This window comes from Erpetoichthys calabaricus, chromosome 9 (assembly GCF_900747795.2).
Source record: "Erpetoichthys calabaricus chromosome 9, fErpCal1.3, whole genome shotgun sequence".
Taxonomy (NCBI): domain Eukaryota; kingdom Metazoa; phylum Chordata; class Cladistia; order Polypteriformes; family Polypteridae; genus Erpetoichthys; species Erpetoichthys calabaricus.
Window position 1 is genome coordinate 118,480,348 of NC_041402.2, and position 16,716 is coordinate 118,497,063.

Here is a 16,716-nt window from a genome sequence, read left to right on the forward strand (position 1 = left end):
AAAATAACATTGCATACAATCAAGTCAAACTTATTCAACAAATTACTTCATAGTCAAACTAGAAAAAAAGAAGAAAAGAAAAAAATCATCAGAAAGTTAAAAAAGAAAGCAGGAACAAAAACAGACAACACCTAATAAAACAGAATTCAACCCCTACGCTAGAGCATATAATGGTTTTATTTATGTAGATGTCCTGTATAGTTGAGACTGAAGATTCGGTGATATACAGGACTGTTATAATCTTCTGCTTCATGTTCTTACTGCCTGTTACAGAGCAGCTGCCATACCATAGGGATAGCATATCCCTGCTATGCTATAAATTATGAATACAAATAACTAGAAAGTAAATGTGGGTCCTAAGACAAAGGAGAATGTGATACATTGCATGAGAAACAATGATTAGTAAATGCTAATCAAGAATTTTATTTATCTCAGGATATGTAAGACAAATATAACACACTGTCAACCAAAGTGAGCAAGTTCCCAACTTAATTGAAATCAAATGATTCTTCTCATCTACATTTTCTTACAACACATAAAATATTGATGGTTAATGTTTTCCTAATAACCATCCAACTAAATATCCATTAATTCATCCATCTGTTTTCTAACCTGCTTTTGCAATTAATTGTTGCAAAGAGCCAGTGCCTATCCTGGCAGCACCGGGCACAAGGCAGGAACCAGCCACTGTTGAGGCACTAATTTATCACTTGGAAAAACTCACAAAATTAAACAAGGGTTTACATATACTTTTTTTACATTAATTGAGAAAGTTATCTGTCTTAAATGTTAATGTGGAAGCATAAAGAGGAGGGAAAAGCAAGTATAAATAGAGGAAAATATTCTGGAAATAAAGAGGACTTTTCCAGTGAGCTATCGCCACCCACGGTTCTTGCACTACTGCATAGTTAAATCGCGGAAAAGAATAAATGGCAAAAGTGAGTAAAGCCAGTACCATCTGTCTATGCCGTTGGGTTCAACTGAGCATGCGTGCGTAGCACATCACGCAGGGTGGTGACGATTTCCATGCTGATTGGGGCAGCGATCGGGATACACACCCACTTCTATCTTTCGCTTTTCTCCTTTTCTCCGCGCAGGTTTGCTCATTCGCAACAGTTGCCTTGCAGAACTGTGGGGTCAGATTAACACTATGGCATCAGGAGGCCTCACCAGCGACCCAAACTTTCAGAAATTGGAGCAGTGGTACAAGGCTAACGGCGCAGCTCTGAACTTGAGACAGTTATTTGACAGTGACCATGACCGGTTCAAGAACTTCAGGTGAGAGAGACACCTGCTTGCGAGCTTTAACTCTGATTTTAAGTAGAGTACCTTTGCTATCACCGTTTACTCGATCTACTTAAAACTCCCCGTGCGTGTCGACTAGCAGCTGAAATAATACGCTAGAGCGTAACTGCGCAAGTCTGATATTCCATGCAGTTTAATTCATAGTGATTTTCAACATCCTGACCTTCATCATAATTCATTGCTGACTACACCGTAGATTATATTAAGTGTGATATTGTACTCCTTTGTTTAAATCAGGTGACAGAATTAATTTCTTGCAGAGATTTCTAGTAGTGGCAATTTGTATTTCGACATGCGTGAAAGACAGGAGACAAGGTCATCGGTACATCCTGAATATCGACCGCGATGATGTGATTTAAAAGGAAGGCCTAAAATTTTGCTGTGCTGAAGCGGATACTTCGCTTACATCAGTTATATAATCAGTAATGAAATCTGGAAATATTTTTATTTAATTGTATTATGATTCATGGTAATTCGCCACCGGGATTGCCTTGTGGCCTTGGTTCCGCATTTACTATACTGCGTAATCCAGTAGGAGCAGCTCATGTATGTTGGACTGTATGGTCAGTTTCTAAACCGGAACGGCTGGCCCACTGTAAATGCCATCACAAACACGCGAGGCGGCGAGCCATGTCTACTGATGCGGAAGGCATAACCCCTGTCATTAATACAGCTTCTGCTACGTGCCAGAGGGCACAGCGGCTAGCTTTCCACTCCCACACCCCCCTCCCCCCTTTTCTTTTAGTTATTCATTTCACTGCATAGCTGAGTCACTGTCTCAATTAATATACAGCGGCAATACACTATTGTCGGGTGTATCTTTTTAATACTTATATGTATTCGCAGTTACCCCAAAGTTGACATCTCTGGCCCCATACTTTCCAGAACTGTAGACTCGGAGCTGACGGAAACGCAGTTTGTGGCCAAGATGCTCGAATGAGAGGTTATATACGGCACCGAACAGCTGGCACACACTTCCATTCATCACAGAATGAAGATTTAGAGCGATGCGATCCACCTTTTGAGAAAGTTAGATGTAAATGGGGCCATGTAATAATATCGTGTCCGGTGCAATGTTGCTATTTCATTAGTTTGGGGTTGCATTGGGAAGTTAAAACTCCTTGGCTTTGAGTTCTCTGCAGTGCCGACAGGTCGGGGTTCAGTCTGTTTTGAAGTTCACAAGTGGGTCTCAAATATTAAAACTAAAGAATACCAAAAAAAAAACCAAACTGTCGTCTAACGGTTTTTATTACAGTGTTGTCGTCAGTCGTAAGGATACATGGATTGGCCACCGCCTTAAGCACAATTTCTGACAATATTTCAACGTTTCAAAAAGTAAATTTTAACGATTTACAAGTTCCTTGACTATTCATTACCTTTGTAATACACAGTTTTACTTGGATGTGGATATCTGTGATCCTTTTACTAATTGCGTTGGATTTGACCTGAACATAGAACCACAATTGTTTCTTTGATATACTCTAGGTGTGATTGTGAAAATACAGACAGACATTGTTTCATGTCCCATATGCTAAAAAGAATATCAGTAGGAGGGATGGTATGTCTATATTGCAAGTAATACCGTACACCAGTCTGACAGAAGACCAGAAACTTTCAATGTATTCATTTTGGTAAACCACTCATTGAGACATAGGTAAATCCATGACACAGCGTGGTTTAATACTTTTATGATCAGATTTGATAAGAATGTAGTAAAATAAGTAATATTCAACCTTTTTAAAATTACAGTGTTTGAAACCAGTTGCTAGACTGCTTTAATGAAATCAGATTGTTCATTTATGTCCACTAAAACCAGTGGGGAACCCATTTAACAATATGGTCAAATGTAGTTTGCTTTTGACACACATTATGTTTTGCTGCTGTGTTTTGTTTGTTGGAGGAGGAAATATTAGTGACTTAGTGATAGTCAATATAAATGTAAGCGCTACAAGGTCTTCCTACCGATATTTAATGTAAAATGTTTTTACTGATAAAAGAAATTCTTCAGAGTTTATGTTGAAACCCATTTGTATACTCATTTGAGAAATATAGTTATAATACAGTATTAGAATGTAAGGAATTTAACAAGTAATAGACCATTCAGTCCATATGGGTTGTTTGTTTAGCTAATAGCTAAGCTGTTCCAATATCTCCTTTAGGTACTACTTAATGGTTCTCAAGGTTTTTGCTTCAGTTACATGTTTCGGTAACTTGTTCCAAATTCCCATAATATTGGAGTAAAGTAAAGCTTCCAGGCTTCAGTCTGTACACTTCCCCTTAATTTTCACTGGTGTCCTTGAGTACGGGTTCACCCCATAACATGAAAGAATTCTGCCTGATCTACTTTAGTATTTGAGAATGTTGAAGACCATCGATTAGGTCCCCAGATAGTCCAGTCTGCTCCCAACTAACACAGGCAGTGGGTGTTAATAAAGAAATAGAATTATTTTAGGTGCTCGTCTTGGATGTCACAAATTTGCTTGCTTTTTGCAAATAAGTTTTAAAGACCTGTTAATTGAGTCTATGCTTGGGAGGTTGGCTGTGGCAAAAACTTGCTGGCAGGCAGGTAATAACATTGCGTGTTTAGGAAGGCAGAGAGGACGGAAGTGAGGAATATAACATTTGAATGTTCGGCTAAACCTGCACACAAAGTGAGTCAGGATCCCTCTGCCTTTCTTAGAGGTAATCGGTGTTTTGTGTTTGCTTCTCTTTTTCTATGTCCGCTCATCCTTCTCATGCTGTGAGTAGTAAATCCTGTTACAATATAGATAGATAGATAGATACTCTATCTATCTATCTATCTATCTATCTATCTATCTATCTATCTATCTATCTATCTATCTATCTATATACAGCTAAATCATTGTGGTGTCAATTGCAACAGTTTTGTTGGGTCAGTTTAGAAATTTATATAAGACTTGCTTACAGAGTGTGGTTGTTTTTTTGTTTTTTTTTGTTTTTTTTCTTTCAAAAGATCATTTTAACTGCAAGTTCAAATGCATGCCCTTTAAAAACTATAGTCCAACAAGGATAAATGTGTTTTTTTCTTTTGAGTTTTCTTCAAAGCAGGTTTCCTTAAATTAAAATTTCAAAAATTCTGATATCACAATGTACATTAAATAATAAGAATTGGTAGGTGGCAGCATTGCTTTATTTAATTTTAACAAGTATGTTTGTAAAATTTATAACCTCAACTTATTTCTATTATTACAGCACTACTCTCCAGACTAGTGATGGAGACATCCTCATTGATTATTCAAAGAATCTCATCACTGAGGAGGTTATGAAGATGCTAGTTGAGCTGGTAATGATTCCTCTTCTAAAACTTGCGTATAAATTATAGGTGTAAGCTTTAACACTGTGGAGCAGTATGAATTAAAAATATGGACATTATTTTCCAGTATAAGTATATTGTTGTTGACTTTTTCAAGAAAGCACTCTGTTCTTATGAGTCATGCATAGTTTGTCTTTGTTTGTTTCTTTAGCATTATTTTTTCCAGCTTATTCCTCTTTGACAGTAAATTTTTGTTTAACATTTAAAGCTCTGTCTAAAAACTCCATCTGAACTTGTGTGGTGCTGAGGCCCTAATCTGGGTTCCTGAGTTGGTTTGTCATGTGGTGGGTGCGGCAATGAGCTGTATCAGTGCGTGCTCCTAACCTCTCTTTCTCTCTCTAAAATAAACCATGTTACCTTTCCGGAATCTAGCACCACTTGTATTTGTTAACTGAAACTCAAGTAGACATCTTGTATTGCTTGTGTAGCCATTCCCAATCAGTGGCACATTTTGGCCAATGGAAACGGCCCTTCAGGTTGGGGGGTTGGGGAATAGGAGATGTTCACACAGGGCCGGGTCTGCACAATAGGATGGCTGAGGTAGTTATTCAAACCCACAGACTTGCAAGCCAACTTTGACACCTGTGCGGTATGACCATGGTCATTGTGATGGAGCAGAAGTGGTGGTTGATGTCTTTCCTTCTTAGTTTTCCTTAATAGAATGCTGCAAATGTCAGAGTAAATCTCCATTATATTGAAATTTTTATGGAGGCCTTTTGAGGCTTGTAAATAATACAGACTACACTCTCCATAAAAGTTGTACTGTATGTGATCCTAGTGGTTTGCACCTAAAGGTTCTTAGGTGTTGGTAAATCCTCGTGGTTTAATTGTTTTAGTTGTTGTCTGAACTGTGTCTAAGTCTCATCACCAGTTATGAAACACTTCATAAATTTATCTGAGTCACAATTCATTAGCTTAAGATTCTCCTTGCGATGCTAGATGTAATGGTGATGATTTTCATTTGTTAACAATCTGGGTATGGGTTTAACTTACCCATAACAAATCCCTATATAGTGAGTGGTTTCTCATACACCTTTACTTACCGGTTCTCCATTATGGTTCACTCCATTATTGTAACATTTTCTTCTGGTAATGCTGGAGGCCGGACAGACCTTCAGTGAACTTTGAAAGATGTCCAACAACAATAGAATTCTGCAGTGTAGCATACAACCCAATCTTTGTGCACTTACATAATCAACACCTTAGAATAAACCTGTTAGGATATAGCGGGTTGGATAATGGATGGCTATCTATGGAGTATTTTACTTTGTGCATTCGCTTCACTTTCTCATCAGATCCGCCTTTAGCTCCGGCGGCCGGTGCCTGCAGAAGACAGCTGAAAAAATATTCAGCCCTCAAAGAGTTAAACACACATAGAGCAATAAAAGCCTTTATCAAATATTTAACAATAACATATTTGAGTGAAAGGTATTAGATGTCAAAATTATTTCTTCACAGTCATGGAAAATATTAATTTGCCATGCAAAACTGTGTTCTAAAGTATAAAGTTTTTTTTTTGTTTTTTTTTTAATAAATTTTAAAAATACTGAGTTTTGCTGCTTACAATAGACCTCTATGAAACTCTGTGTTAGAAAAGCGTCTACTTCCATTTTTCATGCTAAAAATGTTAGAATATTAATCCGCGTCTTGAGATTACACACATATTGCAAAATAGCATATCCATGTTGTCTTAAGCAGAAAAAAGCGAAAAGCAAATTTGAGGTGTAGCCATTTTAACAGCAGACCAGCCGTGAGCCTCATGTCTTTGCCAACTTCCCAGTCATTTTACTTTTGAGAGATAGCTTGACAACAATTACAGCATAAAATCACAGTCATGATCAAATATATTGTTTCAGTATAAGGAAGATACCAGCTGCTCTGGCTGGATTTATAAAGCATCTGTATGCTTCAGTGAGAGAGAATTTTGAGCTTGCGTAGCAGACAGTGAAATGATGAGAACTGAACAGACCTCATAGGCATATATCCAGTGCTTAAACAGGAGAAAGATGTTAAGTTGTATCTGTGTGTACTGCTCCACTCAAAACCAACATACATCCACACAATGATCCAGCCATCTTCCTAACCCAGCAAGCATTGAATGCAAGGCAGGAACAATCTCCAAAAAAGATGCCAGTCTATCGCAGAAGGAAAACATACAAACACACTCTTGCACACTGTAAAGTAAATTTAGCAACACCAATTCATCTAAGTTTAGCCAGGATGAAGTTTGGTAAGTTTAGTACAGATGTTTTAACATAAGCAGAGTGGGCTGTCATTCCTGCCTTAGAGCGACAGGTTCTACATGGAGTCTGTATGCATTTACAGATTATCATCAGGATCAGTTAATTTACTCCCTCGAAAACATTGTTCTCAATTCTGTTATTTTGTCAGCAAGACTTACTCATCATGTATTAAAAGAAGATTGAGGTGGTAGCAGGTCAAGCAAATCAGCCCAGACTTCCCAGTCCCCAGATACAGATTCCAGCCTTTCCTGGAGAATCCACAGGTGTTCCAAAGCCATCTGAGGGACATGATACTTCCAGCATGTCCTGGATCTGTCTCTGGGTCTCCATCTAATGGGGCATGCACAGAGCAGCACTAGTTGGAGCCATCCCAACCACATCAAGTGGCTCTACTCAGTATGGTGGAACAGCAATTCTACTCTGAAGCTCTTCCGAATCTCTAAACTTGTCAACCTATTGCGGATTTTTAGCCCAGGCACCCTGTAAAGAGACAATTTTTTCCACTTGTGTTTGCAATATCATTCTTTCGATAAGCACCTTCAGGTCATAGCTATAGTTAAGGGCATGGATATAGAGAGTTTTGTCTTTACACTTAGTTCATGCTTCATGATTACAGATCAGTCCGCAAAAGATCTGCCACCGCTTCAATCCACTAGTCAATCTTTCCCTCTCTATTTTCTGTCACTTGTGAATAAGATCCTGAGGTTCTTTAACTCCACCAGTAAGGGAGTCCCAGCATTCATTTGATGCGTCCTCTGAGCACATCCTCAGAAATTAATGTGACGCATATGCAAGTTGCAGCACCAGCAAAAAAATGGGGGGTGCAGTGTGTTCAAGTTGGAACGTGATGTCAGAGTTTCTGTTTACTATCAACATATAACAGCAAGCTGCTTTGCAGATCCTGTAGGATCAGTGTACGTGATTTGATGTTTGATGAATGGTTCAATGTGGTAAAGCAAAATGCCGACATACAAATGTATTCGTGGTGCTTTTCTTTTCAAGTGTCGCATATTCCCCATCGTAATGACACAATAAATTTTAAAGGTCTCACATATTACCTTCTGTGCTGTTTTTTTGTACCTTTACAACAGCATCGGAATGTATGGAAGTGTATTTGACCCACAGGAAAAAAATATGGATACATTGAAAAGGTCTGTTTTGCGATTAAGTGGAAATTTCAAGATTAAAGCTAATCTCACACTTTATTTTGTCATTAAAGTAAACCAACCCAGTTTTTAAGCGCTACATGCTTCTGTGGCTTCCTCCTGCACTGATAGCAGTGGTAGGCAGAAATTGCACACAAACCACATTAAATATTATGATATTCCAGCTCTCTGCACATTTAGAATTCTTAGATTACTACATTTCATCATGGAAGTGATATCAAGTATAAAAGTATATATATTACATTTTACAGATAAATTGTTATCTTCATTTAAATATTGAATAATGTTAATAATTACACATATGGGGGCAGCATGGTGGTGGAGTGGTAGCACTGCTGCTTTGCAGGTAGTCATGTCCCTGGTGTTCCCTGCCTGGAGTTTGTATGTTCTCCTGGTGGGTTTCCACAGTGTGTTCCAATTTCCTTCCAAGGACATACAGGTTTGGGGTATTGGTGATGCTAAAATGACACTAGTGTATGTGTATGCTTGTATTCACCTTGTGATGGGCAAGCCCATCCAGGGATTGTTTCTGCCTTGCGTCCCGATGCTTGCTGGACTGGGCATGTCCCTGGATTGATTGATGTAATCATTAAACATACATCCTTTTCAGAGATATTGTGGCAAGGTGTCATGAATTTAATGGATGTTTTGGGCAATTCACAACACAGCAAAGCCAAACATAGTTTTCTCACCATGATGATATCTCGCATTGCCACTCGGTGGATACCCCTCCAGATTTACATTAAGTACACACGCAAGTATAAACAGCACACCCCTTGCGTAGCAGTAGCATCTGCAGGCGCATGTGTCACGTCGCGTGAAGTATAAATCCAGCCTTGGAGGTGCTGAACCTTATCCCAGCTGTTCTACACTCAGCTGTGAATCGGTGAATTGCATGCTTAAGATCACAGTCAGATGAGGCAAAGAAGACATCATCTGCATAAAGCAATGATCCCCCCCAGCCTCCCCAACCGGACATCCTCACATCCTCGGCCATGCCTTGATATCCAGTCTGTGAAAACGACAAACAGAAGTGTTGACAAGACATAGTCTTGATGGAGTCTGAAACCCACAGTGAACAAATTTAACTTAACGGAGGTAGTCTGACATACTGTAGTTCTCTCTGTATTTGTCTAGTAAATAAATAGCACACGAACAGTCATGTTACCCCGTATTCCTGTAACTCCTCCAACAACACATGCCAAGGGACATTAATGAAACTAGCTTATATAGCAAATTGCTCCATATGCATAGTCATTGCATCAACTGTGAATACCCTTCTCAGATTATCGACAAAAAGCTTGATCTAGGCCCAAGAATATTCACCCGAAAACAGGTTTTGGTGACAAAAAAAAATGTCGCTGATCTGCCATTAGGTTTTGAAACCTTCATCTAAAATTTTAATGTTACCAATTTACAGATTTTTTTTTTTTTTTTGGAAACCCTACCGTTGCCTTATTGTACTGAACAGGAGTTGTTCTTGCGAGAAATGGATGTCTGAGACTGTGCTTCACTGGCAGTGGTGTTATTCGAACTTTTTATTATTATTATTATATGTCCGAGATAATCTTCTATTCAATCAACCTGAGAAGAACCAATTACAAGCACAGGTCAGATTCCATTACAACGAATATCGTTTCAATGAAATTTTCATTACAACAAAGTATTTTTTCAGTCCCGACGGTTTCCCCATAAGATAGTCTATAAAAATCTTGTTACTACAAAATTCATTCAGCCGATACTTTAATTACAACAAAGTGTCCAAAAGACCTTGGAATACCTGAATGAATCATCCACAGAACAGTTAGTTCTATGGTTGCAGCCCAGTTGTGCACAATGATCCCCAAACAAAAACATTGAAATTTTTCTCTTTCTTTGAGCTTTCCTCATACTGTTTTTTTTGCTGCGTTTGTTTTCTGTGGTTTTCAGTGATACCTTTTGCTTATTGCTCATCAACATTTGAAAAACATCTATTGGAATTTAGCTCCTTGTCACCCTCCTATAGAAACGGCAGACACGAGAAAACGACAGTTGTTCATATTAGGAAAAAAAACTTCAAATTTTCGTGGCTCTTGATTCCAGTAAAAAGAACAAAGACGTTGCCAGTGAATTTGGAATTTCACCATCAACACTGTCAACTTTCTTGAAAGACCAAGCAAAAATAGAAGAAAAATCTCGGGTTGCAAACCTTGGGCCTCAGCGTAAACGTATGCAAACTGCTGCATTTGAAGATGTCGAAAAAGCAGTTTTTATGTGGCTCAGTGATGCTCGTTCAAGAAACATTCCTATTAGTGGGCCACTCGTTCAAGAAAAAGCAAAGTCACTGTCTGTCTCCTTGGGGCACAAAGATTTTACTGCCAGCTGGGGTTGGGTAATTCATTTTCGGGAATGTTTTAGAATTGCAGCCAAAGCAATCTGTGGAGAAGAATCTGCAGTTCCAATTAAAAAAGCAAACGAATGGCATGCAGGTGAAATCAGGAAAATCATTTCAGCTTATGAGCCTGAAGACATCTACAATGCTGATGAGACTGGAATCTTCTACCAGCTGCTACCGCATCTCACTTTAGCACTCAAAGGTGATCCATGCCAAGGAGGAAAAAAATGTAAACAAAGGTTGACAGCTCTACTTTGCTGCAATTCAACTGGCAGCAACAAAGTTATTCCTCTCATCACTGGCAAGTCGACCAATCCTTGGTGTTTTTAAGTGCATTATATTCCTTCCTTGTGAGTATAAGGCAAACCAGCGAGCTTGGATGACTTAAGGCATTTTGGAAAACTGGCTGCAACGACGATATTGTGACATATGAGTCACTGTCTTGCACCTCAAAACACAAGGCTGAGTCTCAGTACTTTAGCAAACCCAGCTTTATTCAGCTTGAAGCAGGAACAGCACGGTTATTTATTGTAGCGGGATCTACCACTCTCCTATACACAGACACATCAGTTAGGCAGGGTCATGGCCAAGTAATACTGTTTCTTGTATTTATAATGTTCCTTGCATCGCCCATCAATGACAGGTGCTTATAGCACTGCTGTGATCGGCTTGGATTTGTTTCCATGGTGCTCCGCTGCAGTGCTGTGAGCCTGCGGTTGCCCCGGCAACAGACAAGCAATCTTCCACAGACACAACAATCGCGCTTTGGGACACACTTCAGTGTGTCATCCGATTGGGGGGCAGGGGGAGGGTGAGGGGTCCCAAAAGAGTTCAGAAACCTCACAATTTGAAGAAGAAGAAGAAGAAAAGGAAGATTCTGCTTCTGATTAATAACTGTGCTGCCCACAGCATGCTTCCCCATTTAGATAATGTTCGTGTTGGATTCCTCCCACCCAATTGAAATTGCTTCAGCCATTGGATTTGAGTATCATTTGCACCCTGGAAGTGTATTATCGCCAGGAAAGAAGTTATTGAAATGATTGCAAATGCCTGGATGCAAGTTAAAGAAAGCACTATTGCGACAAATACAGAATCTAATTACTACAAAATTTTTATTACAACAATGTATTTTTTATGTCCCTGGTACTTCGTTGTAATGGAATTTGACATGTACTGTATATTAAAAACTTGAGCAGGAGATCAAGAGTTCAGAAAGAAATGGTAAAGGTAGCTAAAGTTTCATCCAAGCCTAAGCCGGTCTCAAGGTCCCAATATGGCCTGCCACAGACTGAGCCGGAATAGACAGGCAAAGGAATGGATCAGCCAGGACCTCACAATGCAGCATTTGCTTTGGCCAACAGTGAATGAGGGAGCAAAACTGCAAGTGAGGCGGGCAAAGATAAATTGCCAATATTGGGCAGCATATTGGAACCAAGTATGGCCTCTTCATCCTCACTGTCAACTAATACCAGAACCTCCGTCGAGTCAAGAGCATCAGCTCCAATGTGATATGAAACTCCGCCTTTGGAGCATAGAAAAGATGGAAACGAGCTGTCTGAGGTACAGGTGTTGATCACCGTACTCGGGGTAAAAATAAAAGAAATTTAAAGAAGGATATAACACAAATGCACAACAGAATAGACAAGGTGCTTCAGGATATAATAGACCAGGTCATATGTTTAAGCAATAACTTTAATGCAAACTTAAAAAAAAAAAAAAAAAAAAACCCAGCAAAAATGAATTAAATAAATACACAAAATTATGAGCAGAATTGATGATAAAATCAGATAACTTGGTGCCCACTTGGAAGAAGTTAAGCAAACTTTTATGACTCATATTGAAGAAGTAGAATATTTGACACCCACCTTCGACAAAAAAGCAACTGTTATAGAATCTGAATGCAAAGTGCCATGTGATTAAATTAGCAGCATTTAAAGATGGATATAGAAAAAACAACACCAGAATTAAAAGACTTACTAAAAACCATGAAAACCCAAACCCAGTTAAATTCATAGCTGAACTATTTTCCAGTTAAATCAGACACTGAGATCTCAGCAGCTTTTCGCATATGTGGAGTGAGTGCTTCAAAGTATGGCTGCAACAACTAATTGCTGTTATTGATCACTGATTATTAAAAATGTTGGCAGCTATCACTTTCATTGATTTGTTGATTACGTCATTAGACTGAGTACGTTGTGCCACACAATTGTGTCACTACTTCATTCAGTTGTGAACGCATTTGAAAAAAGGCAGATGGTAGGCAGGAGCCATAAAAGACGGTGCACTTTACTCTGAACGCAGAAAAAAAAATGGTTGTGAGCTACAAAATGTGTAGATCTGACCTCATGTGGTTTGAGAGCACAACGGAGATGCACAAACATTTGAACAGGAAACACACCATTACATGCTCTGTGGAAGAGGAAGACCCTCCACCATCCCAGTAAGTTGAATGTTACTTCAGCAATGTTACTTGAACAAAATATTTGCTATGTTAGACATAATAACACGACTTTCAGTTTGAAGTAAGGAATAATTCGAGTCACAGTCCAGCCCGCTACAACACAAATGAAACACTAGTATATGCGACAGAATTTCATGATAGGTGACTAAAAATGTGTCATCAGCCACTAGCTAGTAAATGTGCAGATTTTCTCTTGCCATATTTGGGAGTTTTTTGTTGACATGGTCACTATGCTAAATTATGCTGCTGCATTACATGCTTGAAGACACGTGTAACATTTGCTTGTGTGTGTGTAAGACCCTGTCCGAGCATAAAACGTTTTTTTTTTTTTCAGTCTCGTATGTAAAGGAAATCAAAAGCTTGATGAAAGTGCAGAGATGAATCTCACAGCACATCAACCACGATTGAAAGGCCTGTCATTCATTCAGAGTCAAAAGATAGGAGCTGGGTGGCAAAGTTTCAGACTACTGTATTTGGCAATCAGACTTCAGCTCGCTTTTATACAGTCTAGAGGAAAGCATGATAATGTGCAAGTAGTGCTGCAGCAAGCCTGGCGTAGCCTGTAAAACAGACTTTGTGGCAGGATCCATCAGTTTCAGATGTGAAAAACTAACGGCATACTCCCAACATCAAATGACATGCAGCAGGCTGTGACAGTGTGTTGGCAGTAAGCAAATGTGCCAAAGAATCTGCAGTGGTACATGGTTTACAGACACAAAAAAGACAAGTGATGATGCAAAAGGATAATGAACTTTCAGTTAAAGTAAACTCTGCATGTTACTTCTCAAAGAAAGAACTGAGTTTCTCACATATGAAACTACTTGTTTTGCTGCAAAAGTAAAATAGTCTGTCCCAGTGGTGGCCAGCTCTGATCCTGGAGAGCTGCACTGGCTGCAGATTTTTGTTCCAACCCAGCTGTTGAATTAGAAGCCAATCCTCGTCAATAATGAATAGCAAACTCTGTGGTGTTCGCTTCACCTCGAGTTTGGAGAATTCATGGAAGTGTTTGTGAGTATCACCGAACTTGGCAAAATGTATTAAAGTCAATGGGGACAGACTACTTGAACTAGATTTGACTGGATTATAATGATGCGATCTTCTTAAAGCTGTCCCTGGGAGTTAGGGGTATGTCTGCTAACTTATACTGGACCGATTACTGTGACCATAAAGGGAGCATGAGCTGTGTGGCAGCAGTGCCAACCACTGCACCACAATGCCTCTGTAAGACCTAAGAAGAAAGAACACAGTCAAAAACGCACAAACATATATTTCATCACAACAAAGTGGAAATGCCAAAATCGTAGTCAACAGTCAGAAAAAATACATAGGCTTTTCGGAAAACAGCCTGGCAGCAGCTTGCTGTTATCACCCCAACGCGCCATCCATCCGCACTACCACAGTAGCACACAGGGCAATGCATGCAGCAACAGATGTTTTATGTTGATCCATATGAGAATCTATTGCTTTGTTTTCTTTTCAGAAAACCGGAGTTTTTTGGAAAAATATTCAGCCCCGAGAGAAAAGGAAAAAAAAAATAAACCAATTCAGCCCAAGGAGTGTTAAAGGCGGAAAATTAAAAGTGGCATATCATGATTGAAGCCACTAGTTCTTTCTGTATTTTCTGTCTATGCTGATGCTTTGCACTTTGTGTCAGTCAGTAGACCAGCGATGCTAAATGTGAGCACGATCATGTGCTCTTCATAGTGTGATCTAGCATCCATGAAATCAAATGAGGAAGAACGTAGTGAGAGATGCGCAAGCTTCATAACCAGTCTGTACTGCAAATGATCAACATTATGTACCCTTCGGGGACATCCAGTGTTGGCTCTTACAGCTCTGGGGGAAGTCATGCAGGCCTTGCAAAGCATTATGGGATGCTGGAAAAAAAGTTCACTGTGAAAAACGCTTTGGTGAAATTCACTGATCCACACTACTCACCAATAACCGATCTTATTTAATTTCTTGGCTTGTTAGTGTTTTAAATGTACCATATCAGTTCATTCTTAAATCATAAGATTTTTTTTTCCTTTCTAATGATGCATGTATCATCCAAGTGATTTAAAGCCTAAAATGGATGAGTAGTTTTCAGTTCTTCACTTTCTCTTCAATTTCCTTCTAATTACTTAAACCAAGTAGTGAATAATGAATACACACGGGTGAAAATGGAGACAAGCTAGATGTAGAAGTGTTGGTTCTTTTGCTATTTACATCTTATCAGACAGCCTTACACCCTTGGTGTGACAATCCCACCAAAAACCCATCAGCAGCCATGTTTGGTGTACTCACTGATGGGCTTAAAGTGGAGAAGGACAACTTGATTGTAATTGCGTATACCACACTATCATGTAGACTTATCCTGCTTAACTGGATGAATCCCAACCAACCTTTCATAAGTATAAGTCAGTGGATAACTGATGTTCTATACTGTTGAAAACTGGAAAAAATCAAATTCTCATGCACAGGATCTGTTCAGAACTTTTCAAAAATATGGGAAGATCTAATTAATAATAAGAATTTATATCGGGGGGGAAAAGGACATTCTTCCTTCTGTTTTTAAACTTTTGTGCATGCTGCTGGCTCTTCTCTCTTTCTTAATTCTGTTTTTTTAAGTTTGACTTAATTGTATTGATTTTGTTCTTTGTTGTACAAGTTGGACTTGATTGGAAGAAAATAACAATCCATACAATAAAAAAAAAAAAACACACCGAGTGTACGTTATCTTATTTGCTGTGTTTCTGGCCAAGCTATTTGCATATTGTAGATGAGTGTGTTAGTTAGTCTGCAGATTACATCAGGTAACATATCAGAGTTACCAAGTTCATTTACCTCTTCAGACCCATTGTGACCATTTTATGTGCATTGACCATAGCCACACTGTAGCAGTGCTACCTGAGTGGGACATCAATGTTCAGCATTTTGTGGGATCACTGCAGTACTAATTTGCCTCTGCTTTTCGTACAGGGTTTGCTGCAAGACACCTTTTTAGGCTCAAGATTTAAAAGGATACTGTTTCTGCTCGGAGGGTAATCTTTCCCCCCCCCCCCCTTGCACTTATTTCACTACAAAACTGCAGTAAACCTTTCATCTCCCTTTATTTTTAGAATTATAATATCACCCAGACGTTTTACAGTTCTTTATTGGATGTACATTATTTTCATTTGTTTATCGTTCATTTTTCTTGTGAGGTTAGTTTTAGTGTTACTATCCTACGGAACATGCTCCTTCTCTACAGATCTGCATCGGACATTGTTATCATTCTAGAACAAAGTTATTTTTCCAGAAGGGTGTTCACTTGGACATTTTTTCATGTATCACTATCGACTTTATTCTGGAAGCTGTGTCTGAATGTATTAGGCTTTGTTTGTCACTGGCAGGGGTTATTGGAGTGGCTTATGTAAATAGCATACGGTTGTCTTTCTAAATAGTTAGCTTAATATTTTCTTTTGGACTTTTGCCTTTGGTGTGGCATTTCTCTGTGGACCAGGCTTTTTAATACTATGAATCTTAGCGCTTCAGGGCTGCTACAGCAGTGATCATTCTGTACTGTATCATAGTGATTCTGTACCTTTTATCAAAAAAAACCCAGCAAAAGTAAAAGTTACTCCTTAACTTTGCTCTGACATTTTCCCACCAACATATCTCAGAAGACCTCTACAGTATATCGTATCCATATTATCCACTGTAAAAGATGTTAAAAAATCGTGGAAACCCAGAGCATTTCGGTTTAGAGAGGGTAGTCCCCCAGACTGATGATTTTTAACAGCTAAGAAAGCTAAGTAAGCGTACTTTTAATGTTGTGTATAATGCGTTGGTAGGATCCTGGCGAATGCATC

At 39.0% G+C, this 16,716-nt stretch overlaps 1 protein-coding gene across 1 annotated transcript in view; it reads left to right on the top strand.

The window, feature by feature from the left end:
* Positions 1 to 1,078: 1,078 nt before the first annotated feature.
* gpib (glucose-6-phosphate isomerase b) overlaps positions 1,079 to 16,716 on the top strand; it is a 64,422-nt gene continuing 48,784 nt past the window's right edge. The window contains exons 1-2 of the mRNA XM_028810094.2: positions 1,079 to 1,278; positions 4,519 to 4,609. Of these exons, the coding sequence (XP_028665927.1) occupies positions 1,151 to 1,278; positions 4,519 to 4,609 (219 nt within the window). The 5' untranslated portion in view covers positions 1,079 to 1,150. The remainder of the gene's footprint in view (positions 1,279 to 4,518; positions 4,610 to 16,716) is intronic.